Source organism: Acipenser ruthenus, chromosome 18 (genome assembly GCF_902713425.1).
Source record: "Acipenser ruthenus chromosome 18, fAciRut3.2 maternal haplotype, whole genome shotgun sequence".
NCBI classification, from domain to species: Eukaryota; Metazoa; Chordata; class Actinopteri; order Acipenseriformes; family Acipenseridae; genus Acipenser; species Acipenser ruthenus.
The window spans coordinates 1,052,673-1,080,513 of NC_081206.1; the positions used below are offsets into that span (position 1 = coordinate 1,052,673).

Genomic DNA, 27,841 nt, shown 5'->3' on the forward strand with positions numbered 1-27,841 from the left:
GCGCCACTGCAACTGGAAATAACAAGTCTCTACACTGCACAGTCCGCTTCTCTTACTGCTGTGCCACTACAACTGGACATAACAAGTCTCTACACTGCACAGTCCGCTTCTCTTACTGCTGTGCCACTGCAACTGGAAATAACAAGTCTCTAAACAGAAAGAACAACAAGAGGGAGCACAAGGAAGCGGACCATAGGTGCGTTTACAACAGAAGCTACATTATTATTATTATTATAATAAAGAAATGTTATTAAATGTACAGAATAGCCTGCCTGGTAATATAGTAAGATTCAAAACACTGAGAACATTTAAAAAGAAAAAAAGAAAAAATGTTGTGCTTTCAAATTAATATCCAATTGAGTTAGCACCCCGCCCCACAAACTTTTCTTGTGCTTTACAGGAACAGTGTCTTATTCAGGAACACCCACAGAAAATGAACGTGTCAGTCCGTTAGGATTGCTTTTGCATTTTATTGTGCACATCAGTTTATTTCTTTTTTTAAATATTTACACAAAAAGTGTACAGAACCTTTAAGATACAGCAACCACAGCTCACATCAGTGGACAGATGAATTGAGATTACTGCGTTACCCGGCAGTAGCTGGAGCAGTCATCTTCCCAAAATAACGAATGCAAAACATTTCATATGGATTCCTTTTTTCTTAAAAGACGTTACTGTTATTTGACAGTAAAACATATGTTCTTTAACCAAGGCGTGTGTCTGTTTGTCACGGGGATGTGTAGCAGCAACAGAGGGGAAAGGCCGTTGCCTTGAAAACACATGCAGACAAAACTACCTTCCACTACTGATTTTTACTTTGTTTGTTTGGAAAATTAAAAAAAAAAAAAAAAAAATGTTTGAACCCCCGCGCTTTTAACTGGAAATGTGCTCCGTCTGATCTGGAGTAAGGGGAAGCAGCTTGGAGGGTGCAGGTTACTTAGGGGGCCTGTAGGCAATCTTTCTGCTCTTCAACACTGACCATCTGTGTCTCTTCAGATAGTACACCAGGGGCACGAGGATAGCGGAACCCATGATCAGCTGAAAAAGGAACAACACCATCTTTATGTTAAACACAGCGGTAACACAACAAGATGCATGAGTGGCTTCTGAACCAGCACACTTTCTGCTAAAGCACGACAGGCAGTCTAAATGCATGAACTGCTGAGCCCCGAACCCAGGTAAACACGGCCCTCGGGGGGGGGGGGGGGGTCACACCTATCTTGCTCTTGTTTTGCACAGAAGTACAAGAAGATATTGCTCTTGATTTTTAGAGGCAAACCGTTTACCTTCAGCCCCATGCGCTTGCGCTGGTCGTGTTCGGGCTCTGCAGCCCAGCGCAGGAAAGTACACACGTCTTTAGCTACTTGACTCATGGTAGCTGGGGTACCTGCGAGGGGAAACAATAAATAAATAAATTGAACCAATGCAGAACTGCAGTACAAAACATGACCACCTCTGCAAGTCAACCAGTATCACATTAATACTTCACTGATCAGTATCAAAACTGTAAACTCCTTCACTTAACTCATGCAGTATTTCTGTACAGCAATGAAAATAAATAAATACATGGATTTAACTGGCAGGAGTCTGTTCTGTGTAATATGGAACACAGTTTGTTAGGATGATGCGTCTTTAATGACAAGGGCGTTATGCTACAGTACAAAGCGTGGAGCCCCTTCACTGCTTCAGGACGGCTGGAGCTGATGAAGTACGTATAAAAATCTATAAAGATCTACATTACATGCCAACCCTCCTAGTCATCTGCGTTAGGAAAAAACAAACAAGAAAGGATTCACGAATGAAAACATTTCAAATGGGTGGAGTGGAGGACCTGGGCAGACCTGAAGGCTGTGGAGCCTCCCAGTTTATTGTTTAACGGACTGGGTGTCTCACCATCATCATACTCCAAGACCTCGTTGTAAATGGGGGGCGCCATTCCGATGGCCTGTCCCGGGAAGTAGGGGTTGTAGTAGACGCCCTCCAGGAGAGACACTCCCGCTGGGGGGTCGCAGTACCCAGTCAGCAAGGAGAAGACATAATCCTCACCGCCGTGCCTGCAGGGGCAAAGAGGAGAGGGCATTTTAAACCAGAAATGAACACACAATTATTCCCCACCTGTACGTCTGTTTTAAATCTCCTGGTTTCCCAAGGAAGTGCCCAAACACTTTCCATCAAGACATTGTGTCAATTCCAGCAATACGGAGTCACCAAACCCAATCACGATACAGATACAGACTGAAGGACAGTGATGGGAATGAGACTCCCAGAGCATAGCAGTTTCACCCATTCCAGGTTTTACTCTGAGCTTGATTAAGCAGTGTAGAGGTAACAAGCTCAGGTGTGTCGTCTTAAACTCATAGTAAAACCAGGAATGGATCAAACTGCTATGCAATGGGAGTCTAACTTCCTGCTGAAGGGTCTCAGATGTAAAAGTACATCAGCCAACATTGTCTACAAACACAGTTAAACACATACAGGTGAGAGCAGTCTGACTGTATCAAGCCATTTCGAGACCAAAATGTGCCCAATACCACCATGCACTCCATCTAGGATAACGGATATCCGACAGCTGTACATGAATCTGCCCCGAGGGGAAATACATCTCTAGTAAAAACAGTAAAAGTGACCTGGCATTGACGATGTAGCTGAGATCAGGAGGCAGAGCTCCATTGTTGGCTGCTCTGGCAGCCTCGGGGTTGGGGTACGGTTTGGGGAAATAATCAGAAAGCTTGCCAGGACGGGTGAACATCTCTCCATTGTCGTCGGGACCGTCCACGACTTCAACCTGCAAACCGAATCAGCAGCGTTCAAACAAACAGGTACAAACAGATCCCACAACACTGAAACAAAGACACGGGCTCTGGAACACCATCACATATACACAGATCTAGCAGTAGAGGTCTGGCTTTACGAGTTTAAGATAAACCGATCCGAGTTTATTTCATCTTCTAAAAATGACAATAGCAATTCAATTTGTTAAAATCGCCCTGCTTGCACTCCTCTTCCAGAGTCAGCTGGCACTAAGCAGTGTCTAATTAAACAATAAAACACAGCCATGTGGAATTACCAGGGATTAAAGACAGCTTTGATAATGGGTTAGTGGGTAATCGCAGGCCTATTACACCAAGGCAGTACGCAATGATTATCTTAAAAAGGTGTGTGTCTTGCACGCAGAGTGAAAAACTATGAAATAACACATTAAATGTATCTAATAAAATAAAAAAAAAACACACACACATCCAATGAATACTCAAGATTCTGGTTTACGAAATTTCAAACAAATCTAAACAGAGTGCCACACAATGCTTTTTTGTCATGAAGCAGGTGCCAAAGATCACACTTGTTTTTCAACCAGTTTTAAAAGCAGGTCTACTGAAAATCCATCTGAACAGCGTACCTCTTCAGCCAGAGCCTTCACCTCAGCCTCTGTGTGCGACACCCCAACCAGATTACGGAAGGCCAGGTACTCCATGCTGTGGCAGGCTGCACACACCTGTTTGTACACCTGATAACCACGGCGGACACTGCAGGGACATAAACAGCACCCATGTTATTCATTGAAAAGCACAGGCTTTGATCTCCTGCACTTAAAACGACGCTACAGTTTTCTATATCCAGACCCCATCGTATAACACCTGACAGATTAGGCACTGTTTTGCAGCAGCAGCAGATCAGCTAGCCACTGCAGTGAATTCCCAGCCATTCTGACGCAGGCTAGTCCTCTATCTACTACTCACTTCCCAGCACTCTGTACCATTAGACAGTATAGCAGTGGTTTTAAAAGGATGCAGAATGGCACACAGACAATGCTGGAAGTGTAACTGAATGTGCTGGAAACAGGCGTGTCCGGGAGTGAAAGGAGGAGTTTCCGGGTCCGCTCACCTAGCATGGTCGAGCGAGGACAGCATGCCGCCGTGGCTCCAGGGGTAGTTGGGAGGATGGAGCTCCAGCTCGGAGGCTTTGACAGAATGGTGAAGAGCAAGGGCCAAGCTAGCTCCCCCCGCGGCGAGCACGCCCAGCGTGGAGAGAGCCACCTTCCTCCCACGGGACAGGCTGGCGAAGGACATGCTGGCCTGTGGAGAATCACAGGGAAGAAAAAAAAACAAGCAGCATCAGAACGGCTGTTCAGGAGTCAGCACAGCAGCAGCAGCCTGGAGGAGGGATCTGTGCAGCTATACTGTACAGTACACCCAGCGAACCTTCCTGCACATCAATGGGGAGAAAGCACCACCATGTTATTTCATCTGGTGATGAACAATGGTGAAGCGTCACTTCAGACAAACGACCACGTAACTCTCTCTGGTTTTGTCAGTTTCAGATATGTAAGATGTGGCCAGCATGTTGGTGGCTGGCCAGATCTTACCTATCTGAAACTGACAAAACCAGCCATAATTCTGCCATTTCAAACAAATACAAATTGAGAATTTCATCAGGATCAATTAACAAAGGCTATGGGTGAAAACCTGTCAAACAGTCGCTTGATGTCCTTGTGACATGAGGACCTTTATATAACTGACCTACCAACACCGTAACTGGAATAATACAAATATCACAAGAACAGATTTTAAACGGCTTGATCCTGACAACCCCACTAATTCATATACTGTCATAGTGTCAATTTCATCAAGTTACCACACTTTGAAAATCACTAACTTCATACTCCCCCCAGCCAAGGATTTTATAAAAACAAACTTCAAACGCATAGGACTCTGAATGACAAATAATATCTCAATCTATTAAGCCGGACCACTTAGACAATAGGTGCTTTTTTCATGTTTATAACAGAGCGGAAACGGTATTTCACTAGACACTAGATTAGTATATAGGACGGGCCAGTCTGCCTCCTAACCCCACATCACAACTGCGATAACTCATGCTACACATTTGTCCTCAGAAATCTCACAGTATTTATTAGTATTATTACTAGCCCGATTATATTGTCTCGTTTTAACATGACAGCGTGGACAGTACAACACAACACTGTCAGAGAAGTTGCATTGCGCTTAACGTAAGCCTTTTAAAATGCATCTCATACATAACACAACAGACACAGTCCAATTAAGCAAACCGCTAATGAGGTGCACGACACGAAGCACCTACTAAGAAATAAATAATAATAATAATAATACTGACTTCAGATAACCCGTCGGAAAGTCATTCACTGGAAGCACACGAATGACCTTGCCGGTACTCTACCCCTTTATTTATTTCAATGAACCTCTGTTACTCCTCGTCAGTTTCGATAGTTAGCCGCGCAGATGAGCCGCGCTTTCTCCCCGTGTGAGAGAGCCCCTTACCCGGGAAGTGTGGCTGGTTTTCGGGGTACCGAGGAGGCTCCTCCCGCACCCTGACAACAGCACCGCTCGCAGAGCCGCCATCTTCAACTGTGCTTAAACCCGTCCCCGTCCTCTCTATCAGCCGGGTCACACTCAACGCTTACACGACGCTTTATTGGGGGTATTTTTACAGCAGCTGATACCTCCTGAGTTTAATTTCATGTACTCGCACATATATTTTTACAAGTGTTAACATTTTAAATAATGTTCTGTTTTATTTAATGCAGGAATGGGGTAAACCATCCCAAAGGTCAAGTGCGTTTAAAGTCGCGGGTAAACTGTGTGTCGCACCCTGCTGGTAGGAGGACTTGATTTTCCGAAAGAAAGAAAGAAAGAAAGAAAGAAGGAAGGAAAGGAAAGAAGGAAAGAAAGAAAGAAAGAAAGAAGGAAAGAAAGAAGGAAAGAAGGAAAGAAAGAAAGAAAGAAAGAAGGAAAGAAAGAAGGAAAGAAGGAAAGAAAGAAAGAAAGAAGGAAAGAAGGAAAGAAAGAAGGAAAGAAAGAAAGAAGGAAAGAAAGAAAGAAAGAAGGAAAGAAGGAAAGAAAGAAAGAAAGAAAGAAAGAAGGAAAGAAGGAAAGAAGGAAAGAAAGAAGGAAAGAAAGAAAGAAAGAAGGAAAGAAGGAAAGAAGGAAAGAAAGAAAGAAAGAAAGAAAGAAGGAAAGAAGGAAAGAAGGAAAGAAAGAAAGAAAGAAGGAAAGAAGGAAAGAAGGAAAGAAAGAAGGAAAGAAAGAAAGAAGGAAAGAAGGAAAGAAGGAAAGAAAGAAAGAAAGAAAGAAAGAAGGAAAGAAGGAAAGAAAGAAGGAAAGAAGGAAAGAAAGAAAGAAGGAAAGAAGGAAAGAAGGAAAGAAAGAAGGAAAGAAGGAAAGAAGGAAAGAAAGAAGGAAAGAAGGAAAGAAGGAAAGAAGGAAAGAAAGAAAGAAAGAAAGAAAGAAGGAAAGAAAGAAGGAAAGAAAGGGATGTTGTTTTATTGTATTAATATCTATAACAAAAACACTGTCAATGTAAAAAAATATATGAATATATGTGATTAAAAAATAGCTTATAAACTGGTAATTGACTACATTATTTATTTTTAGCAAACAGAGATGAAAAGACGACATTTTTTTAAGGAGGACCAGATTTGCCAGATAAAATGCGCAAAATAATTTTGAAATAAATTCTGTAATGCATGTATATATATATATATTATAGAGTTATCCTGAGCGCGGCGCTGGTCACATGACACGGTCTTTACCCGGTATGAAAATCTATCCAATCCGCAGCGCTGCCGGTGAAGGTGACGGGGCAGGATATCCGCTTTGACTCTGTCCTTGACGCTGCTGAAGAGGAGACAGGAGCATCAGAGCTGCTTGAAAATGGTGTCCTACTGGAGGCAGGCTGGTCTCAGGTAAACGAAGCTGCGCTTTATGTGTATTTTAGTTCAGGAAGGGGTTTGAAGTCTATGTCCCTGTCTCCCCGCATGTTTTCGACTCCTGGGTTCAGCTTGCTGAGCTCTTGCCCTGTTGAATTGAAGCGAGTGAGCGGCATTGACGCTCTTAATGTCCAAATTGCTAATTCAGTCCTAGTGGTACTTTTTGTCCGGGGCTGTGTGCTTGAGTGGAAAGTGTACACGTTGAAACGGGCTTAGTCCTGCGTTTCACAGCTGTGACTTGCTTCACCTTGAGCGTGGAGCTGAAGGCTGGCCTGTACTACGCAAACAGCAGGCTTGTCAAGTTTATCCAAAACATGGCTATTAGTAATATTAACAATCCTGCAGTAAACCACTCTCTTCGACTGTAAAATAAGCGCAGTAGGCTTTGTTAGCCAGTACTGTGTTATTGCTGTATATCTGTGGTTAGGGTTTCCCTCACCGTGTAAGAGGAGTGTGATATTTGCATGTTTTATTCAAAAGCACCTATTGTATGCAGTGTTATAATTGAAATGCTGTGTACAATGTGTCATCCGTGTTCAGATATGAAGAGAATTGTCTGGTCAGTAATCGGCTTGTCCGTCCTCCTAATCGCTGAACTAGTTTGCTTTATCTCCGGGTTAAAGTCGTATTTTATTTTACACGGATCAAGTCTATTTCGTATTATTAATCTTCCTTCCCCCCTCCCCCCCCCCAACCCCCCCCCCCCCCCCCCAGCTATATCCGCTACTCTGCGATCTGTGCCCAGGCCGTGCGGTCCGCACTGAAGCCACAGTACAAAGCGGCTGCAGAGAAGGCTGCTGGATTCAGTGTGAAAGTCCTTCCGCCAAAGGCAGCAGCATGTAAGTATTGAGAATTGGAAGCTGTGTTATGTTTTATTTATATTGTGTATTTAAGACCTATCTAGAGAGGTGACTTTGTCCTCTTTTTATTGAGTTCAGGATATTTCTGTTTGGAACAAACGAATGCCATGTAAAATAGTAAATCCTGCCTTATGTTTGAATTGCTCACAAATTGCTCTGTTTCTACAATTGCTATAACGTCTCTGGCTTTTCCATTGACACTAAGCCACTGCTTCTGCACAGCCACCCCACTGCTCCTAGCTATGGCGTGGTCTCCAGCGGTCCTGTCAGTGTGCTGAGTTTGTGTTTGCATCGCTGCAGGCTGGTGTAGGGGGTTCATTAGAATGTTTTTGGTGTAATAAGATTGCACGGTGTACGAAAACGAAACCCACTGGTTCCTTAATATCTATTGAGACCCTGAGAGTAGAAGAAACAGATGTGACAATTTCATGTCACAGTGATCAGGTTTTATTAACACGCAGGTAACATTATACAGAGAGCCAATTGCCCTCGTATCTGCAAGAGATGCAACATTTCCTATAGCCTGTCAATTCCTTCAGCGGGTAGAATGTCATTTTTGTGAAATTGTTTGAGAATGCTTGAAAGCGAGGGACGTTTGCTCTTGCGTCGTTACTGCAGTGGCAGTAATCGCTCTACAGGGGGCAGCGTTTGATCCAATTCAGTTCGCAGCAGACACATGATGGACGTGCTTTTCTAATTGAAACGTTGTCTGTGGTTTTAAACCAGGAGAAGTCTAACCTTGTTCATTCTTATCTTCTAGGATCTGGCTTGCTTTGGAGTGTTGGACGGTGGTTCTCGGTTGTGAAGTCCGGTTTGGCTGTTCAGATTCCCCTTGTGTTAAATGCGCTATACAAGACCAGATTCCAATTAATTCGACAAGCAAAGCCCTGTAGTTCAGTAACTTAATAAAAGGCCGCTGCTCAAGCAGTTTTATATGTATATTTTGTGCTTGGTTTTTTTTACTTCATTTCAGTGCTTCATGCAGCTGTTAGATGTTTTACTGTAAATCTCTGCTTTGCATGTAGTGAAAGTATATCCCTATGGGAACCAGTGCTGCCCAGTGTGGTGAAACTCATTGATCCTATCAGAGTCTAGTGGTATGAAGCGACACCCAGTCTGTCCCAAGGCCATCCTTACCTTGTTACATGTGGAGTTCAGAGATGCTCTCCCCCATGATGAGGATGCTTGCTCAGGATGATGTTTAGTGGAAGTTATGGGCTTATATGGAGGTGACTGCCTGCATGTTTAAATTGGCGTTTTTTATATTTTGCATATAGTGGACTTGGCAAGTTAATTCACTATTACATCATTGAATGAAAGCAGTGTTAGTTGATCTGGGAGGTCATTTATTGGCGAACACTGATCGAAAATTATTAAAGAATGTTTTACAAAAACATGAACACCTTCAGAAAAGCAGTATAATGTAACTTCTACATAGTAACTCATTTCTAACATAACCTCTTATCACATGCATACAAACCTGTATCGCATGTATATACCTGTATACAAAGAGATTACTTTTGAGTACTTTCTTTGAAATATATATATTTTTTTCTTTTGTGAGTGTTGGTGGTAAGTAAATGTTATTTCCAGGTTACAGTAACTTTCCAAAGTTTTATTCTTCTGATCATTCTTTTGTTCCCTTGTCTTTAATGCAGAGTACTGTTACAAACAGAGGAATACTTCAGTAAAACATTTAAGTGACAAATGCAAACCTGGAGTCATGTGTTCAGTATGCAGAAAGGATATATCTGAACCTTACTGCCAATGCTTAGTTTGTTTGCCTTGTTGAACCTGTGACATCATTTAAATAGATGGCAGAAGATGAGCCTTTTACATTTTCTAGGAAAGCAAACAGGTGAGCTGTAGGGGGTCATGTAATGTGTACAGCTGTGCTGTGCACACAGTTCTGCAAAAAACAATACGCCATCCTCCTCCTCCAGCTTCATTTTACACACACCCACGTACCACTTATAGTTTAAACCCCCACAAAGAAAAAGGAATTAAAACAATACAAACTTTGAAAACCACTAAGAACTAGAAAAGCAATGTTGAAAGGATTTCTGTCGGCGGCAAATTAGCAAATCAACAGAGAGAGCTGCAAGGATTTCCACCTGGTAAGCAGAAGTGTAAAACACATCATTACATGAATGAAAATGAGCTGAAACACGCCTGCAGGAGCATGTAAGCTGCACTAGCAGTGTCTGCTGTAGCTGTGTTCTTAATTAACATATTCTACTGTTACGTGCTACAACTGAGTCGTTCAGTTTCAAGCAAAAGACTGGACACAGCGTTCTAGAATAGAAATGGCTTTGTCAAGGCAGCTTGCTTGGAAATAAGACAGCTGGTACGTACAAAACATCTCCTGGCTCTGCATAACAGCCCTGAATATACTCTCCCAAAATAACTACAGCTTGCTATACGTACAATGGGCCACATTTACAAAGTTTATTGCCCCAATGTAAAGGGGAATAAAAAAAAATTACAAAAAGCTTTCCAATAAAAAGTCTCATGCTGTATGTCATTAGAAGCCCTCTAAAAAAAAAACAACGCTGTCTATTGCTGCTTTTGAAACATGAATAGCTTTTTATTCTGCTGGAACAAAAGCTTCATAACTCAGTGTGCAGAGAGATAAAGAGACTGCCTTATATAAAATAATAATAATGTTAGAACCACCTTCTGCCTTTGTCCACCCATCCCTTCTCTAAACCATCGTTCATGCTGTATTTCTATTGGGTCTCTGCCTCTGCCTCTCCCGCGTCCTCTTCCTCCACCTCCTCCTCCTCGATATCTGCCGTGGTGTCCTGATACTGCTGGTACTCGGACACCAGGTCGTTGGTGTTGCACTCAGCTTCAGAGAACTCCATCTCATCCATGCCCTCTCCCGTGTACCAGTGCAGGAAGGCCTTCCTCCGGAACATGGCTGAGAACTGCTCCGAGATCCTGCGGAACACCTCCTGGATGGCCGTGCTGTTGCCGATGAAGGTGGACGCCATCTTGAGGCCGCGGGGCGGGATGTCGCACACGACCACCTTGACGTTGTGTGGGATCCACTCCACGAAGGAGCTGCTGTTCTTCTGCTGGATGGCCAGCATCTGCTCGTCTACCTCCTTGGTGGACATGGGGCCGCGGAAGACCGCCGCCACGGTCAGGTAGCGTCCGTGGCGCGGGTCGCAGGCCGTCATCATGTTCCGGGGGTCGAACATCTGCTGGGTGAGCTCGGGCACCGTGAGGGAGCGGTACTGCTGGCTCCCGCGCGCCGTCAGCGGTGCGAACCCTGGCATGAAGAAGTGCAGCCTGGGGAAGGGCACCATGTTGACCGCCAGCTTGCGGAGGTCAGCGTTGAGCTGGCCCGGGAAGCGCAGGGAGGTGGTGACGCCGCTCATCGTCATGGAGACCAGGTGGTTGAGGTCCCCGTAGGTGGGCGTGGCGAGCTTGAGCGTGCGGAAGCAGATGTCGTAGAGCGCCTCGTTGTCGATGCAGAAGGTCTCGTCCACGCTCTCGATCAGCTGGTGGATGGACAGGACGGCATTGTAGGGCTCCACGACCGTGTCAGACACTTTGGGGGACGGCATCACGCTGAAGGTGTTCATGATCCGGTCCGGGTACTCCTCGCGGATCTTGTTGATGACCAGGGTGCCCATGCCTGAGCCGGTACCACCACCCAGGGAGTGGACGAACTGGAAGCCCTGCAGACAGTCGCAGCTCTCACACTCGTTCCGCACAATGTCCATCACGTTCTCCACCAGCTCCGCCCCTTCAGTGTAGTGACCCTTAGCCCAGTTGTTACCGGCTCCAGAGTTACCTGCAGGCGTGCAGAACAACCATTAAAAAATAAAAGGGATCTCTCAATCCGACCTGCCCATGACGGTTTGATCTCTTCCCCCGCTTCGTGAGATCCTGGCTCAGGAACGGCACAGTGCACAAGCTGCTTGGATTGCGCAGCAGTGTAGCGAGCGAGCAGGGCAGTACTTACCGTGGATGAAGTTGTCCGGTTTGAAGAGCTGTCCTATTCTGCTGCTCCGAATGCTGTCCATGGTCCCTGGTTCCAGATCCACCAGGACAGCACGGGGAACATACTTCCCAGCTGATAGGGGCGGGGACAAAGGACAAAAACAACCGATCACACGTGCAGAGGAAATCCAGAAACTGAAGAAAACATTGTGAACAATACACCGAAGAGCTGACCAAGCACTCTGATACCTTTCCTAACACATCTGAAATGCAATCATTCACCAAGATAAAAGAGAATTTGAAAGCAAGTCTGCCGTGTGTTTTTGTAATTGTGTGCCACGGCCGCCCTTACCGTGTGCTTCGGTGAAGTAGACATTGAGTCTCTCCAGCTGTAAGTGACTGTCTCCTTCATACCCTCCCGAGGTGTTGATGCCATGCTCATCGCTGATCACCTCCCAGAACTAAGGAACGCAGTTTTATGTATGACAAGATGAAGATACAAGAACTCAAGATCAATGTAACAGTGTTGTGCAGTGCTGTAGCCAGACGCCGTGGCTCAGAGCAGTGTCATATAAATGAAATGCTGTCAGCAGTATCCCCATAGTAAATGACAGGCTATGTCTCGCTGGTTAGCTGTGAATCCCTATCTTGCCCCTCGCACTCACTGCTCAGCCCCGGGTCCTCTTTATCTGTCTGCTCCCGACAGAGAGCCTGCTTGGGACACACCCACCCCCCCACCCCACACACTGCAGGCTCTGACTCCATTCAAAAACACATACAAGTGCTGCTTTAGCTTATTTATTTTAACTTCCTCGTTTCCGTCAGCCTTTACGCTTTACGTGCAATTCAGTTTTACTTTTATAATACTCAAGTTAGTGTTTCTAACCTCCATGTACAAGCTTGTGGGGGTGTGTTTGAGTTTGGGTGATATATGGCTTGATCAGAAAGCACGACAGCACAGCCGAAAATCCATTTAAATTGAACAGAATTTCAGCAGGGTAGAAAATAGATTCAGCAATATTGTTTTGTGCCTGTTTAACCACTCACAGCACCCCTGTCCTGTGTGCATGTTTTTTAATACAGCAATTGACTAGAATGTTAAACATTATAAAGAATCCTACAGGAAGCCCTTTGGAACTTGACATAATATCTGGACTATTGATCACTTCTATAACAGAAATAACGAGCAGATGAACACGGCCCTACCTTTGATCCGATCTGATTCCCACACTGGCCGATCTGCAGGTGAACGATCTCGCGCATCTTGGAGTTTGGACAGAACGTTTCCTGACGCAGAACTCAGGCAGTGTAACTCAGCTCAAGCCCTTAACACTTGAGTGACCAGAAAGGGCTTTTATACTGCATGGAGGGTGTGGCTCAGCTTGCAGGAACGCTTTGCATTCGGCTGGTTTCTCTCTTTCTCTAACCACACGCTGTATTGAAAGAGAGTTGAATTGTTGTGCCTGTGGAAAGCAATGCGTTCTTGGAGCTGCGCCGTCCATGTTCAACAGCAGCTTTTCCTTTATGGTTTGACTCGAAACGCAGTAAATAAAGAGACCGCCCAGAACATGGTTTCACATTTTTAAATACAACTTTTATAACAACATTAAAAAAAAGCTTTTAAATGTCAAATAAACCTTAGATTATTTTTTGATTATGAATATTACAAATAATCCTAAATACTTTCTACTGTAATTGTAGCAACCACTTAGGTCTTTCAGTGCTGCTAGTGTCCCAAAAAAACATTTTCATTTCACACCAAAATATCATTCCTTGGTATTAGTTTACGACAATACAAGTAGGCCTGTTCTATAGAATGCGTCCTCCCATGCATTCCATTGTATAGCAAAGAAGAGTTTTGTGACAGGCAGTTTTTATAGATCTGCCAAAGTTAGTTTCAGGTGTATTACTGACACAAGCTTTCTCCCCCTCTGCGACCCAGACAAATAGAATTGCTCCTGTAATTACTTGCAGCAGTGGGAGGTTATAAACTCCCAAGCTCTGCTGTAGCCAAGGTAACACAACTCAAACTAAAACTAAAACAAAAAAAAGGAAAACTACTCGAGTCAGAACACACAAGAAAAAGTGTTTATGTTGATACTGTCCATAAATCGGTAACGTCAAACTAAGTCATTGCTAATGTGTTTAAAAGAGTCTCCCACACAAGCCTCATAGAAAAAACATGGTCTGAACTCCAGGTGCCTGTGTGTAAAACCAGAAGCCAGTTACGATAGATTATACACACCAACAGTGTATTACCGTCAGGTTTGTGAGACTGACAGTAACCACAAAGGGATGATAAGTAATTGAGTCGTGGAAAACCATGCATGTGTTTTTTTTTTATATGAATTGCAACTCACACAGTTTCCCAAGCTGGCAGCACATGGAGCCTGATAAGTGACACGGTGGAATCTATCTCTCCAGTGCAGGGCTCCTCTACATGTTATTCAGCACATGCTATTTAAGATCCAGCGCAGTTAAAGGGCTGAACCACAGCGCCTGGCTGCACGTTTCCTTGATATGCAGGGTACGTATCAATATAGTGAACTCTAAAGAAATGTTCAAAAAGGTGAAGTGGTTTTATTTTTTGTGATTATTTTTACATAAGCTTTCACACAAACATGTGTCCCTTGCTTGTGAGTGTGTGTCAGTATTGGATTTGACTCTTTAGCGGCACCTGGTGGTTGATTATTTGAAGTCTCATAGAAAAGCCCAAACAGTACCACTGGCTTAAAGGACTCCTTGCGGCTCTTCTGGCTTCACTGTAGGTTAGTTTTGACAGACTCGGATTAGCATTCATCTTAACTAAGGTAACATGTGGTTGTCCTAATAGGGGTTGTGACCTTTTACAATAATACAAAACAATAGGGAACCTATGCATTCTCTGAAATGGTGAACATTCATATTTCTAAAATACACGTCTGCTATTCGTACATATATATGTCTAACAGATAAACAAACAACAGATAGTCTCACTGCCATTTTATTCCTGTGACAGTTGAGTGACGCACACCATAAATGAACTACATTGTTAAGAATGAGGCATGCAAGCACGGGCTCCGTTCTGCTAATGCAGAATGTCATTTAAACTCTCACCACGCATTTCCTGTGCTGGTTCTCACGATGTGCAGTGGATTGCCAATCCCACAGAAGTTTCTAAAGCTGGCTTTGTAACTTACAATCCCTGCTCTTCTCAAATGCTAGGCAACAAAACAATAATAGTAATAATAACAATGAAAAAAAAAAATTGCTCAAAATATTTACGAGCTTTAAAAAAAAAAAAAGGTTTGCAGAGTGTAAACATGTACATGGAAGCTCCATACTAACACTGAGCAGCCAGCGCTGTGATAGTATGGAGCTTCAGCAGTGCAGCAGTGTGGAGTAGTGGTTAGGGCTCTGGACTCTTGACCGGAGGGTTGTGGGTTCAATCCCCAGTGGGGGACACTGCTGTTGTAAAATAATGTGATATCTGTATAATGTGAAATAATGTATAATGTGATATCTTGTAACAATTGTAAGTCACCTTGGATAAGGGCGTCTGCTAAGAAATAAATAATAATAATAATAATAAAAAAATAATAATACTAACACTGCGATCACTGCATGAATACAGCACACTATTAACATTCTGTTTAAATACTTAGACATACTCCCTGGTGCAGGCTATTCACTGTGTTGGAAATGCAGAAGATTTGACAAAAAGGACTCGTGTCTGGATATTGAAACACTGCACATGCTTGCAGTGTGTAACCCACAGAAACTATAGTGTTGAGCCGACAGGGGCCCATGGCTTGGTTTAGAGGAGAGATGAAGCAGACAGCCGGTCTGAAGTGTGGGAGTTTCAGTGGCAGTGCTGCAGGTAATGCGAGGGCAAGGAGGTGGAGTTCTGGGGCTGGCGTCCGATATTCCGGTTCTTTGATTGAAATGGAATGAAATGGAATGAAGGGCGTAAGGAGCAGCATGCACGGTCCTGTGTTTACATCTAGAACAGCGCCGTTTCCTTGCTGATAATTGTTCTCTCGTGTCGACTCTTCTGTTCGTTTGCACTGTTTCCTCGATGAAGATTGCGAGTGTTACACTACTCTGTCTTATTATAATGAGTTGCTGATCCATCGCAGAGTAATATCCCGACATCACTGCTAAGCAGCATGTTCAAACCCAGTTTGCAGTTGCCTCTCCGATTCCCTAGCTGGCTCTGTCTCTCCCTCCCTCCTCCTTCTCGCGGGTCATCTTGATCATGGTCTCGGGGGAGCGGTACAGGAAGATGAGCTTGCAGAAGAGCTGCTCCTCCAGCTCCAACTCTCCGGTCTCCCGCACCACGAAGATGTCGGTGCACAGCTTGAGCACGCGGTCCACGCAGGGCAGCTCCTCGAACATGATGGAGCGCGAGATCCCGTTGAAGAACTCGCGCACGAACTTCCCGATCACCAGCACCACCGACATGTAGAGGCCCACGATGCTACAGGGGGAGAGAGAGGGAGGGGCGGACGACGTTAGCAGCTAGTTTCTCTCTGTACCAGTGGTTACCAAGCGTTTCTAAGGTATGCTGGTACTCCTACTGTAACTGCCTTTAAGAAGTATTGAAAATCGGAAAGGCATTAAATAAATCCATTTGTTAACGTGTTGATTTTCAAAACACTGCGGAAGTTCTATTGTTTGGTACTCAGTTGTAAAGGTGAGGGAAGGACGGCTTTTCTTGTTCTGAAATGAACGCATTAATGAATGGACTGATTTCATACGACTCCCAGCAGGAATCGACATGGCAGACTGAGAATGACGGCACGAGTCCAGGTCCTCAGCTGATCCACTAGTCTACACTAGCCTGACTCTGTCTGTCTGGATAACACAGCAATGACTAGCGGGCCTCACTCACCCGTATCCTGCGAGGAAGCCCAGGCTGGAAGGGCTGACCTTGTCGTTGAAGATGACCAGCTCGATGTGGTCACAGCTGGGGCCCGCCCTCTCGCTGCCCTCCCGGCACTCGCGCACCACCCACCACTCCAGGGCCAGCTCCGAGGAGAGGCTGACGTTGACCTGCTGAAGTTTTATAGCGAGGGGTCTGAAGGAGCTGCCCGTCCTGTTAGAGTGGACTGCAACACAGCACAGGTTCATGACACGCTTGCCTGGTTACTCTGTCTACTGCACAAACTCAAAGGAAGCAAAGACCAGACCAGTGACGGGAACCGGTAAGAGCCACAAAGATGGACCACAGTAAAGTGCTTTTGGGTAAAACTCCTTCAAGCTTTACCACGTTAGGTTGTATGATTAAGTGTTGTCTGCCACTCGATAGAAACATACAGTATGCTTCTCAGGTAGCACCGAGGAAGGGATCAGTCCAAGCATTTGTCAGTTTCACTCTATTTTTTAGGATTTGTCGTAATTAATTTGACTTTGGGAGTGGAAGGTTGCTTACCTACATAGAGACGATTGATAATCTTTGCTTCAGGGCCAGAGGGAGCTCTTATGTATTTGGGCAAGAGAGACTTGATAATCCTAAAGAGACAAAAAAAACAGGGTGGCCAGAAATCAATACGGTGACACTGAAGCGACGGACACGATTACAAGACGCCCAGGAGCCCCTGTAGCGCTCCTTCTACTCGTAGAAGACTCGGAGTCGACGGATTCACTCACACTGGCTCCTTCCTGCTCCCTCTTAGCATCTGAACGATCTGATCCATCATCTCTTTATCTTCGTACCTCACCGTGTGCTTCCCAACCGTCTCGGCGTTCATGACGAGAGAGACGTTCCTGAAAAAGCACACACGGGATCAACCATGGAGCGTTTTGAAGCTACGGATGAAACTGGGTTTAAAAACTCTGGCGACCACATACACCTTTACATGGGGAGTTGGTTGTGCCAGTGTATGGAGTGCGTCTATTTTGCAGTGATACTGCACAGCGTGTTGCATGTTAGATGAGCAGTGATACTGCACAGAGTGTTGCATGTTAGATACGCAGTGATACTGCACAGAGTGTTGCATGTTAGATGAGCAGTGATACTGCACAGAGTGTTGCATGTTAGATGAGCAGTGATACTGCACAGAGTGTTGCATGTTAGATGAGCAGTGATACTGCACAGAGTGTTGCATGTTAGATGAGCAGTGATACTGCACAGCGTGTTGCATGTTAGATGAGCAGTGATACTGCACAGAGTGTTGCATGTTAGATGAGCAGTGATACTGCACAGAGTGTTGCATGTTAGATGAGCAGTGATACTGCACAGAGTGTTGCATGTTAGATGAGCAGTGATACTGCACAGAGTGTTGCATGTTAGATGAGCAGTGATACTGCACAGCGTGTTGCATGTTAGATGAGCAGTGATACTGCACAGAGTGTTGCATGTTAGATACGCAGTGATACTGCACAGCGTGTTGCATGTTAGATGAGCAGTGATACTGCACAGAGTGTTGCATGTTAGATGAGCAGTGATACTGCACAGAGTGTTGCATGTTAGATGAGCAGTGATACTGCACAGAGTGTTGCATGTTAGATGAGCAGTGATACTGCACAGCGTGTTGCATGTTAGATGAGCAGTGATACTGCACAGAGTGTTGCATGTTAGATACGCAGTGATACTGCACAGCGTGTTGCATGTTAGATGAGCAGTGATACTGCACAGAGTGTTGCATGTTAGATGAGCAGTGATACTGCACAGAGTGTTGCATGTTAGATGAGCAGTGATACTGCACAGAGTGTTGCATGTTAGATGAGCAGTGATACTGCACAGCGTGTTGCATGTTAGATGAGCAGTGATACTGCACAGAGTGTTGCATGTTAGATACGCAGTGATACTGCACAGCGTGTTGCATGTTAGATGAGCAGTGATACTGCACAGAGTGTTGCATGTTAGATGAGCAGTGATACTGCACAGCGTGTTGCATGTTAGATGAGCAGTGATACTGCACAGAGTGTTGCATGTTAGATGAGCAGTGATACTGCACAGAGTGTTGCATGTTAGATGAGCAGTGATACTGCACAGAGTGTTGCATGTTAGATGATCAATGATACTGCACAGTGTTGTGAATGTTAGATGGCACAGTTCCAATGGCGATACCTGAGTATAGTCCATTGCAGGGTGATGTAGATTTGAGATGAATTGCTCAGCTCTTCAATCATTGCCTCTCGGCTGGCTGGGCTAATGCTCCACAGCAAGCTGGCGTCGGTTTTGATTTTGGCAGTGACGATATCCTCCGGCATGTAGTTCACTATAAACTGCATGGCAGACTGTAATGAAAGGAGTGGCAGGTCAGTGTCACACAGTGGCTCATTGGCTCGGCACCGTCTGCAGGTTCATTTGATCCTGTGATGACAAACTGTATTGTTAGCCTGCCAATACATTTTCCTTGCTAGGCAACCTGCATGAGGATCCCTGCTTAGCTGTGCTATACATACTTGAAATCCCATTCTGAGAAATGAACCGAAAGTATACAGTTTAACATTGCATAGAAACTCAGAATCATACTACTCTTTAAAAGCTGAAGATCCAAATCTAAAGGTATATTAATGTGTCAAAATTGCTGTACTGTCGGTCTGAGCTTGCTGTTCATATTCCAGCCCTGCAGCTAACCAAGGTAAAAATCACACACTTACTGGATTGGTTGCAAACAGGTTGATCATTTGGTTGAATGCAGATTGAGAATAAGGGGCCAGGTTTTGCTGCTGGGCGCTCATTGTAAATAAAGGCTGAAAAGGAGCAATATAGATAAAGAGGTCTGGGGTCACACACCTGCAGTAATCGTTCAGCGTGGGTTAAATCTCTGAATACTACAATTGCTATTTCTTTAAAAACTGAAAAGGAGCAGCTGAGAAAGTACAGTGGAAAGCACAGGTAAGTAAGGGGAGCCCTTTCCCTCCTGTGATATATAATGTGTACTGTGTATTCAATACTGTTACATGCTGGGACCGCGTGCTGGGTCAGCTCTATTTACAGCTTCTGTATCCCGTATATCTCCTTCGCTCAGAATTTAATGACATTTTCTGAAATTTTAAAACACTTTGTGTGAACTCTATAGAGTTCGAGAAGTTGCCAGAACTTTGAAAAAACCCCATATATGCATTCTGTCTGTGACATGCAGAAAACTTTGAAAACCCCATATATGCATTCTGTCTGTGACATGCAGAGGAGACCTCGTAACCCCCAATGCTGAGTTGAATGGAGACGTCCAAGGGCTGGTTCGTGACTCCGGCCACAGACTTGACCAGCGACATGAAGAGAAGGGGGAACCAGATGATGGAGATGAGGGAGAAGATGATCAGGCCGCCCATCCCGTACTTCACAATCATCTTCTTCTTCTGGCCGGAGGGCTGCGGGTATTTCTGAAGAAAAGAGAGAGAGCCCTTATGATGACTGAGCAGCCAAGCTACTGAGAGCAGAACCCGAACCACAGTGAAGCAACAAGGGTCTCTTTCACAGCTTCATGTTTTAAACTGCTTCTTTGTTTTCTTAAGCTCCATAAGATTTAAAGTGTAACCAATTTAAAAGCCGACAGAAATGTATTTATAAGTAGTGGCAAATAAAATTAAATAAAAGGTTGGTGGACAGCCTTCCATTTCTGAAACTGGCTGGTAGGTTTGGTATCAAGTCATTGTACACTGCCTGTGTAGTTAAAACCCAAAGAATCAATACCCTTGCCTACATCACATGAAATGGGTAGATTGTTCTACTTGCTACTGATAAAACAATGGCATCTACGCTGCACGCTACTCTAGACAGCAGCAGGAGAGCAGTATGGAACCCCCACACTGTACCTTCTCAGACTCTCTCCAGCACCTGAGAATGAAGATGTTGGCGTAGATGTCCTCCACACAGATCCAGCTGGACAGACTGAGCGTTGTGTCCGTCCACACCCAGTCCATGACAGCGCGCAGCTCCGTGAGGAAGGGGACCATGCGGAATCTGCCATCAATACGGGACGGGACGGGGTGGGGACACAGAACCAAAGCAATGTGAATGACCAGAAAAGGAATCTGCACATTTCATGAACAGATCGGGTAGCCTGGTTGTGAAAGGGTATACGAGGGGGACAAGGAGACTAGGGATATGAAAGAAGCGCTCGTTACATCAAACATGCATTTGCATTTTAAAACATGGTATCTGGTTCCTCGGTAGGGCAGTGTGGCTGTACAGCATGCCTCGCTTACCCCTGAAAGAGGAACAGGTTCACGTAGTTGTAACTCTTGGTCAGGAAGTTGCCGAGGACCCGGTTTGGGTAGCCACATTTGATCTGGTAGGCAGAGAGGCCAAAATACAAGCACTTGACAAAGTACCAGAGCTGGGCCACTTGGTTCTGGTTGAACCTCCTGCAATTGCACGGAGAAAGGGAAAAGTTACAACCTCAATTAACAACATGGTGAGTTTGTAACTAGAGCAGTTCAGTTATGAGTCAGAGTTACAAAGAAGGTTACAAATTTGAAAAAACAATTTCACTGCCTTCAAAACAGGACCCTTGGATCTTTACACCTAAATTTAAAAACTCAAACAAAAATAAAACGGATAATGTTACGCAACCAGTGACAGACAGCTTAGGCTGTAAGTTACCCTTACGGGACGGTCTGTTACTTGTTTAGTTGAGCAAGACACAGTCCAAATTGTAGAGTATTTTGGTGTTCCTACCAGTTCCTGTTAAAGTGTCCCAGTTACCTCTCTGTGACCCCCGGCAGGATGAAGAACATCCAGAAGTGGATCCCGAAGACCAGCACCACCTGGAAGACGCACTTCCCGAGCAGCGTCTTGCGCAGGTACAGAGCCCGGTCCACTATCATGGTGCCGAACTGGATGAGCAGCATGACCAGGAAGGCTTCGGGGACCTGGTCCTCCGACAGGGACTCTGTGATGTCTGCCGCCGCGCCGTACTTCTGCAGGCAAAGACAAGAGGACGGCTGGATCAGCCTCTCCGGAGCGCGTTGGAGGGATTGCAACGTCAGCGAGGCGTGGTTCATAAGAACACAAGCAAGCAAGCAAGCTAACGCTCGCGTTCACGCTTACCCCAAACGCCCAGTATCCGAAAATGATGATAATGAAGTTAATGACATCGACGAGGAACATCAGGGCGTAGACGTCACACACCGGGCTGTATTCAGGGTGGATGATGTCATAGAAGAACTGTCGTACCGGCAGGTAGACCTGGAGAGCTCTGGGGAAGCACAAAGCCGTCATCGTACATTCACACACACTGAATAAACACATGAGGTGAACTGCAATTCATCTGCAGGGAGGGAGGGAGGGAGCCATGGAAAAGTCCTCACATTTCTATAGACTTGGATTTAGCCTCCAGCATCATCTTCTTGATCTTTTCCCTGATTATTCCCTTTCTGGTTGTGGATCTGTTTTTCAGAGACTTTTTTCTTTTGGGAGGCTCTTTGTTTCCTGTTAGAAAATGAAAATGATTGGTTAAATCCACGAAGCATATTCATAAAGCAGTAGCGGGACAATATTGGCAGCATTCTAGAATGCGTTCTAGAGTCTTTGCTCGTGTGACACACGTGTCCCAGCAGATCGGCCAGCTTATTTCCTTTAACCACAGAGAGAAAAACAGGAGCATGGACGCGTCACGTTTGCAGGTTTCACGGGTCTCTGCTGAAAAGCTCCGTACCTTTCCCCTCTGTGTGGTCTCCCTCTCTCTTACGCCTCCTGAAGCCCAGTCCTGTGGAGCCCTGGAGGTAGACGAAGGGTGAAGTGCCGTCTCTGCCCTTGTCTTCATCCTTGGCAGGCTCTCGTCTCTTCTGTTTCTTCCGCTTTAACTTTTTGAGAAAGTCCGGTATGTCAACCTCCTTATTGTCCCACAGGCCATGACACTGGGAAACAGAAAGGCAAATGCTGTGAGCGTAGGCAGCCGAGACTGCACTACAGCTTACAGAGGTCTTGTGCATCTTGTAAACCTCAGTCGGATTCATTCAAGAGTTCAGTGCTCATGTGAAGTGAAGGACGGTGACACTGTGGACTTCAAGAACTTACTCAAACTACTATAACTCCTAAACAAAGCTCTACAAGAAGTTTGAAAAGCAGACCTGTTGAGCACAGTTAGCACAGGCAGAACGCTGCCAGCTCTTACCTTCAGAATGGACCTGTGGAAGAACAAGGCGAGCAGCTGCACCAGGTCAAAGATCACATAGCCGTCCTTCTTCTCCACCCCGACGATGTTCGGGAGAGCGAAGGGCCGGTCCGCGTTGATCCCTCTGTAGGCAGTGGTGGTCCAGGGGAAGAACCCGAACTGAAAGAGGTACTTCACAAACACGATGATCTGAAAGAGAGGATGTGGAGAGTACGATCAACCCCGGACACTGGAGCAAAACCACAGGCAGTTTTGGCCACTTCTTTATCCACTTCGATCATGATTTTTAAATACACATTTTTAGAAATTCTAAAACAGTTTATGTGAGCTCTATGGAGATCGAGAAGCTGCCCTGCCAAAACTTTGAAGAAAAAACATCTGCATTATAAAACAGATACACAGGTAAGAAACTTAACATGGTACAATTAAACATGCAGTGACTAAAGGGGATAACGTGTAAATATATAATTTGTGAGGGATGGCGGCTGGGAGACCCCACCTCGGTGTAGATAATGGCTGTCATCCAGAAGCGCTTGGTGGGGCGGGGCACGGACAGCATGGCCCAGAGGAAGATGAGGATGGGCAGCACCAGTGACAGGATGCAAGCTGACACCATGTGGTTCAGGATGATGACGAAGTAGCTCAGCATCTCAGACTTGCACACCATGGTGTTGTAGAGGGCCAGGAGCACCCTGAGCGGCCGAGGCAGGTCCTGGAAGAACCTTTCCGACTGCCCCATCCCTTCATCCTGGAACATCCTGCAACAGGGAAACAGGAGCCCGCGGGGGGCTGAGAGCTGAGCCAGGCATTGTAAGAAATCACTGGAAAACTGTCTGAACATGGGAAACAGCATGGTCAACCAGGGCACTGAGCAGTAAGAGCATGTTATGAGCACCAGAAAAGCAGGGAAACTGACCCGCGCTGTTGTGAGCTGTAAGAAAGGCACTGGCAATTGGACCGACTCGCTGTAACGTCCTTCTCAATGCATTGCCACTCACTTGTTGAGCAGCAGCTCGCTGGCGGTCAGGGTGCGTGTGTCCTGCGTGAGCGGCCTCGGACTCTCCAGGTCGATCTTGTCCAGGGACTCCCCCCGCACTGGGCATGGTCCCAGTCCATCCAACGAGGCAGGGAAGGGATCCAGGTACTTGATCCGGTCCTGAAGCCTCTCCGCGTCCTCCTCATCCTCCTCATCCTCCTCGTCTTCATAAGTCATGCCTGTGTGGCTGCTAGAACAGGAGTGGAGCCACAGGGGTCGTTTAGGAGAGCCTCATTGCCCACTGTGGGGCATATCAGTTTTGGCTTTGTAACCAAATGTTTCACAAGACTACACCAGCAAGCAATTAAAAAGCCACAAGCAGAGACTAAAAAAAGCTTCAATTCCCAAAGCGGAGAGCCTCCGGGGACTCACCTGGAGATAAGAGATGTGTGTTTGACTGAAAGGCAAATAATGAGGCGCACGCCTCATAACATCGATGGGTAGCACAATCCAACCCAGGAATACAAATGTATTACCATAAAACCACACTGTCGCTGTCAATGGAGGACATGTCGAAGTTCGCGGTCTTGAGGAGCTTTCTGCGGAGGCGGTCGCTGGCCCTGGGTGGGGGCGTGTCAGGAGGGGCAGGGGGCTCCTCCAGGTCATCCTGGGGGGGCTGCCGTGAGACCAGGGTGGTCACTTCCATCGGGCAGCTGGAGAAACGAAATAGAGAGAGAGACGCTGTTACTGCACACCGACGTAACCTTTACACTGACGCACGCAGGGGAGTTCTCTTTTTTTTCCTCTGTGCATTTTACTTTTTTTCATAGTCATTGAACTCTATCTACCAACATGCTGTCTGTACTGAAACAATCCATCTCAGATACTTAGAAAACCTCTAAATCTAAATGTGGCTTAATAAGCACCTTTTCAGAAAGAGAAGACAAGGAAAGACACAGAGACTTAGGGATGTAAGCAGGCGGATGTAAGGAAGGTCAAATGGGTTGAATGGAACGGACTTCAGTGTCAATCCAGCACATTTCATGAGCAGCACGATTCAGAACTTACTGAACAAACAGAAGCCCTGGCGAGTGAGCTATGGATCTCTTCTCAGATCAAAACGGCTGAAAGGGGTTTTAAGGTCAAACTTCCTTGAATAAATAAATAAATGAAGTTTGAATGTCCCACGTCTGTGACGGGTTTGAGATCCACGGGGTAAATGACATTAGGACCCATGTGGTTATGTCGGTAGGTATCTGAATAGCTTCCTGGTCTCCAGTGAAGCTCAGCTGCACTTTTGCCTACCTGGATTCACTGCTTCCCCAGGAGAGCTTGGAGTCGGAGCTGGCCACTTTCTGGTACCCCCGGGAAGACGGTGAGGGGGTCACCTGTTCCTCCTCTGCAGGTGACTCTAGAGTAGCCTGCTGCGATAACCTGGCCCTGTAAAACGCCTGGATAGTGGCCTGGGATGCCTGTTTCCCCTACGGAAGCAACATTCAACGGCTTGATCTTTGCAAAAATCAGCTTTTTCCCATTTAGTTATGTCTTACTGAAAAGATTGAAGGATCAAATCAAATCAAATCAAGAGTTTATGGGATTGGACCCAAACCTCACAGAAGGTGTAGAGACAATGATTGGAGTCGTGAATAATATTGTGTCCTTCAAGGAGAGTGCGGCAGACAGAGAGACACAAGCAGAGCAAACTCTTTAGAGAGGGCTGTCTAGAGATGGGAGGGCGAGGGGACAGGAATGCCTCACGCTTTCTTATTTAGCAATTGTTTAGACTGTATAAAAGAAACCCTTTGATGCCTGCAATAGGCAGCTTACTTTTTTCAGTTGTTGCCCCAGCATGGCTCGCTCGAATCGTAACACTTTGGCGATGTCCAGGTAGTCTTTACAGAAGGAGTTCAGCCCCTCAATCAGGTCGTCAGTGAGAGACAGAATGAAGACCCAGGCAAACTTCACTGTGTCTATGATACGCTGGATCACATTCTCTGCAGGCAGACAATCATCTGAGTAGATTTAAAACTTCAACACGGAAATCAAATGCTCTCTCAAGCCCCACAGTTTAAACTAATGAACGTGATTGTAATAATCTGTCATAACTATTCAACACTCAACAGTACTGAATTAAGACATACTAAAAAGAAACCTGTCGACTAGAGCTACAAGCTAAAAACAACAGACACGACCGTACCTTCCTCTTCCACAACCTCGTCATCGTCAGTGGTTTGATCGAGCTCATCTTCGCTTAACTCCGCTGACTCCATGCCTGCTCCCAATACAAAGACACAATGCAGACATGAACCCTTTATCCCTGCAGTGACCGGATCCTAGCAGCGATTTCTGCAGCCCTTTAGCTGTTGGAGTCTCATGCTAGCTCTTACTGGTGGCGACTTCAGTTTTGTAAAAGCTTCAGTAAAAGCGGAGACTCCTTTACCTTGTTGCTGCTGCCGCTCCAGTTTTGCTTTTCTCTTTTGCTCTTTCCTCAGAGCCGACTCTTCTTCTTTCCTGACCTTCAGAGCAGCTTTGGAGCTGGTGGACCAGGCTTCGTAAGCCAGCTGCCAGGGTAGAGAGGGGAGGGTACAATGAGAGCGTGCAGCTGGGACTCCAGAAAAACAGCAGCTCCTATAGTCCTTGACATCTCCACCCCAGCCCTAACCCTAACTCTAACCACAACCAGCCCTAACCCTAACCCTTAACCCTAACCCTAACCTTAATGCACACCCTAACCCTAACCATACCCATAATCCTACCCCTAACCCATCGCAGTAGGACCGTTCCTGAGCCCCACACAGTTGTGTTCCAGTGGGAATGCACTACCCTTCCTGTATATGCTCTGTGATTCTACCACAGACCCTGTAGCACTTGTTGGACAGTGAATTTCATGACTAAGTGACGTTGCCTCGTTCACAGCACAGGGTTTCCCTGCCGATCCTGTTGGGTCCTGAAATCAATCACTCCATTCAGGAGCCCCACCTGCAAGCTTGTTTTCTTTTTGGGGGCTTCTTCCTCCTTCTCTTCCTGTTCATCTTCGTCATCCTCGCTGTCGCTCTCAAAGAGGTAGTAGCTGCCGCTGCGGATCACTGGCAGTGAAAAAAAAACGATTCCTTTTCTGTTTGGGTTTGAAATGAATGTGCCGTGCTCACAGCATGCAGTATTCCAGCGGTGATCCACTGAGGGCAGGGGAGGGAGGCACAGCCATGCAAGGACAGGGACGTTCACACAAGCACTCATGTGGCACAGCAGAGGATTAGAGAAACATTCAGACACTCACTGGTGGTGTGGTTCACCCATGGCTGCCACCATTTCTTCTTATCACTCTGGTCCCCCTTTTCACTGTCACCTGCAGAAACGCACAGCAGCATTGTACCTCATTATATACTGAGAAGCATAGAGAATTTCAAAAACAAAACGCATCAGCACTGTGTCTCAATATATCATTATATAAATGAATTTCGCTGAACGATACTGTGATGGGTCAGACTGCTAGGCATTGGGATGAGGGTTGTATTCCCTGATACTGCACATGGACAGGTGTGATAAACATAATGCTTCTGCAATACAAGGGAAGCCACAAGAGTATGTGTCGATGTGACAAGGGTACCCTGAGTCTGTGACTCCCTGTCTCGCTGAGCCTCCTCTTCCCGCTCCGGCAGGACCCCCTGTGCTGGAGCGATGGCTTTCCCGTCCTCAATCTTCCTCTGTTTCATTTTAATCTTCTCCATCCTGAGAAAACATAGAGATACTGAAGTGAAACTGTCACGCATTCTCTCTCCACAAGCTCCACAGCTCTATGCAGCAGATGTGTCTGTCCAGCAGGGGGAGCCTGCCTCTCCTAGCACAGCAGACAGAGCCCTAGCCTTTGAAACAAGGAGACACGGGTTCAATGCTACCACCTTTTTTATGTTACCTTCCAGCTGTTCCTTAAGGGAAACCAAAAAGCAGACTCCAGCACACTCAGATATTTCTCTTTAAAAAATGTTTCGTTTGAAATCTGGACTGAGAAAGGGGAGTTTGTTGGAGCGTTTCTACAGGAGCTGCACAGAGCTGAACTCTTACTGTTTCTACAGGAGCTGCACACAGCTGAACTCTTACTGTTCCTACAGGAGCTGCACACAGCTGAACTCTTACTGTTTCTACAGGAGCTGCACACAGCTGAACTCTTACTGTTTCTACAGGAGCTGCACACAGCTGAACTCTTACTGTTTCTACAGGAGCTGCACACAGCCGAACTCTTACTGTTTCTACAGGA

At 45.8% G+C, this 27,841-nt stretch overlaps 4 protein-coding genes across 4 annotated transcripts in view; 1 reads left to right on the forward strand and 3 right to left on the reverse strand.

The window, feature by feature from the left end:
* Positions 1-450: 450 nt before the first annotated feature.
* Positions 451-5,439, reverse strand: LOC117417728 (cytochrome c1, heme protein, mitochondrial-like). The gene is made up of 7 exons (XM_034029982.3): positions 5,298-5,439; positions 3,883-4,073; positions 3,398-3,524; positions 2,628-2,785; positions 1,894-2,054; positions 1,287-1,387; positions 451-1,038 (listed from the first exon to the last, which is right to left on the reverse strand). The coding sequence occupies exons 1-7, from the start codon at positions 5,376-5,378 to the stop codon at positions 934-936; spliced, it is 924 nt and encodes a 307-aa protein (XP_033885873.3). The 5' UTR covers positions 5,379-5,439; the 3' UTR covers positions 451-933.
* A 1,125-nt stretch (positions 5,440-6,564) lies between these two features.
* On the forward strand, positions 6,565-8,544 carry LOC117423490 (ATP synthase subunit epsilon, mitochondrial-like). Its single transcript, XM_034039373.3, has 3 exons — positions 6,565-6,721; positions 7,460-7,584; positions 8,366-8,544. Coding segments are annotated over exons 1-3 (159 nt in total). The 5' UTR covers positions 6,565-6,689; the 3' UTR covers positions 8,368-8,544.
* Positions 8,545-9,205: 661 nt separating this feature from the next.
* On the reverse strand, positions 9,206-12,927 carry LOC117423483 (tubulin beta-6 chain). The gene is made up of 4 exons (XM_034039359.3): positions 12,766-12,927; positions 11,912-12,020; positions 11,582-11,692; positions 9,206-11,410 (listed from the first exon to the last, which is right to left on the reverse strand). The coding sequence occupies exons 1-4, from the start codon at positions 12,820-12,822 to the stop codon at positions 10,335-10,337; spliced, it is 1,353 nt and encodes a 450-aa protein (XP_033895250.3). The 5' UTR covers positions 12,823-12,927; the 3' UTR covers positions 9,206-10,334.
* A 2,589-nt stretch (positions 12,928-15,516) lies between these two features.
* Positions 15,517-27,841, reverse strand: part of LOC117422426 (piezo-type mechanosensitive ion channel component 2-like) — a 30,955-nt gene continuing 18,630 nt past the window's right edge. The window contains exons 30-53 of the mRNA XM_058992155.1: positions 27,208-27,315; positions 26,864-26,925; positions 26,566-26,672; positions 26,027-26,147; positions 25,784-25,858; positions 25,414-25,580; positions 24,892-25,067; positions 24,123-24,299; positions 23,609-23,836; positions 23,110-23,368; positions 22,611-22,799; positions 22,137-22,353; positions 21,805-21,925; positions 21,545-21,692; positions 21,200-21,414; positions 20,701-20,859; positions 20,308-20,455; positions 19,687-19,875; positions 19,150-19,242; positions 18,614-18,783; positions 17,191-17,307; positions 16,973-17,052; positions 16,433-16,649; positions 15,517-16,018 (exon numbers count right to left, since the gene is read on the reverse strand). Coding sequence (XP_058848138.1) covers positions 15,745-16,018; positions 16,433-16,649; positions 16,973-17,052; positions 17,191-17,307; positions 18,614-18,783; positions 19,150-19,242; positions 19,687-19,875; positions 20,308-20,455; positions 20,701-20,859; positions 21,200-21,414; positions 21,545-21,692; positions 21,805-21,925; positions 22,137-22,353; positions 22,611-22,799; positions 23,110-23,368; positions 23,609-23,836; positions 24,123-24,299; positions 24,892-25,067; positions 25,414-25,580; positions 25,784-25,858; positions 26,027-26,147; positions 26,566-26,672; positions 26,864-26,925; positions 27,208-27,315 — 3,817 coding nt within the window. The 3' untranslated portion in view covers positions 15,517-15,744. The remainder of the gene's footprint in view (positions 16,019-16,432; positions 16,650-16,972; positions 17,053-17,190; positions 17,308-18,613; positions 18,784-19,149; positions 19,243-19,686; positions 19,876-20,307; positions 20,456-20,700; positions 20,860-21,199; positions 21,415-21,544; positions 21,693-21,804; positions 21,926-22,136; positions 22,354-22,610; positions 22,800-23,109; positions 23,369-23,608; positions 23,837-24,122; positions 24,300-24,891; positions 25,068-25,413; positions 25,581-25,783; positions 25,859-26,026; positions 26,148-26,565; positions 26,673-26,863; positions 26,926-27,207; positions 27,316-27,841) is intronic.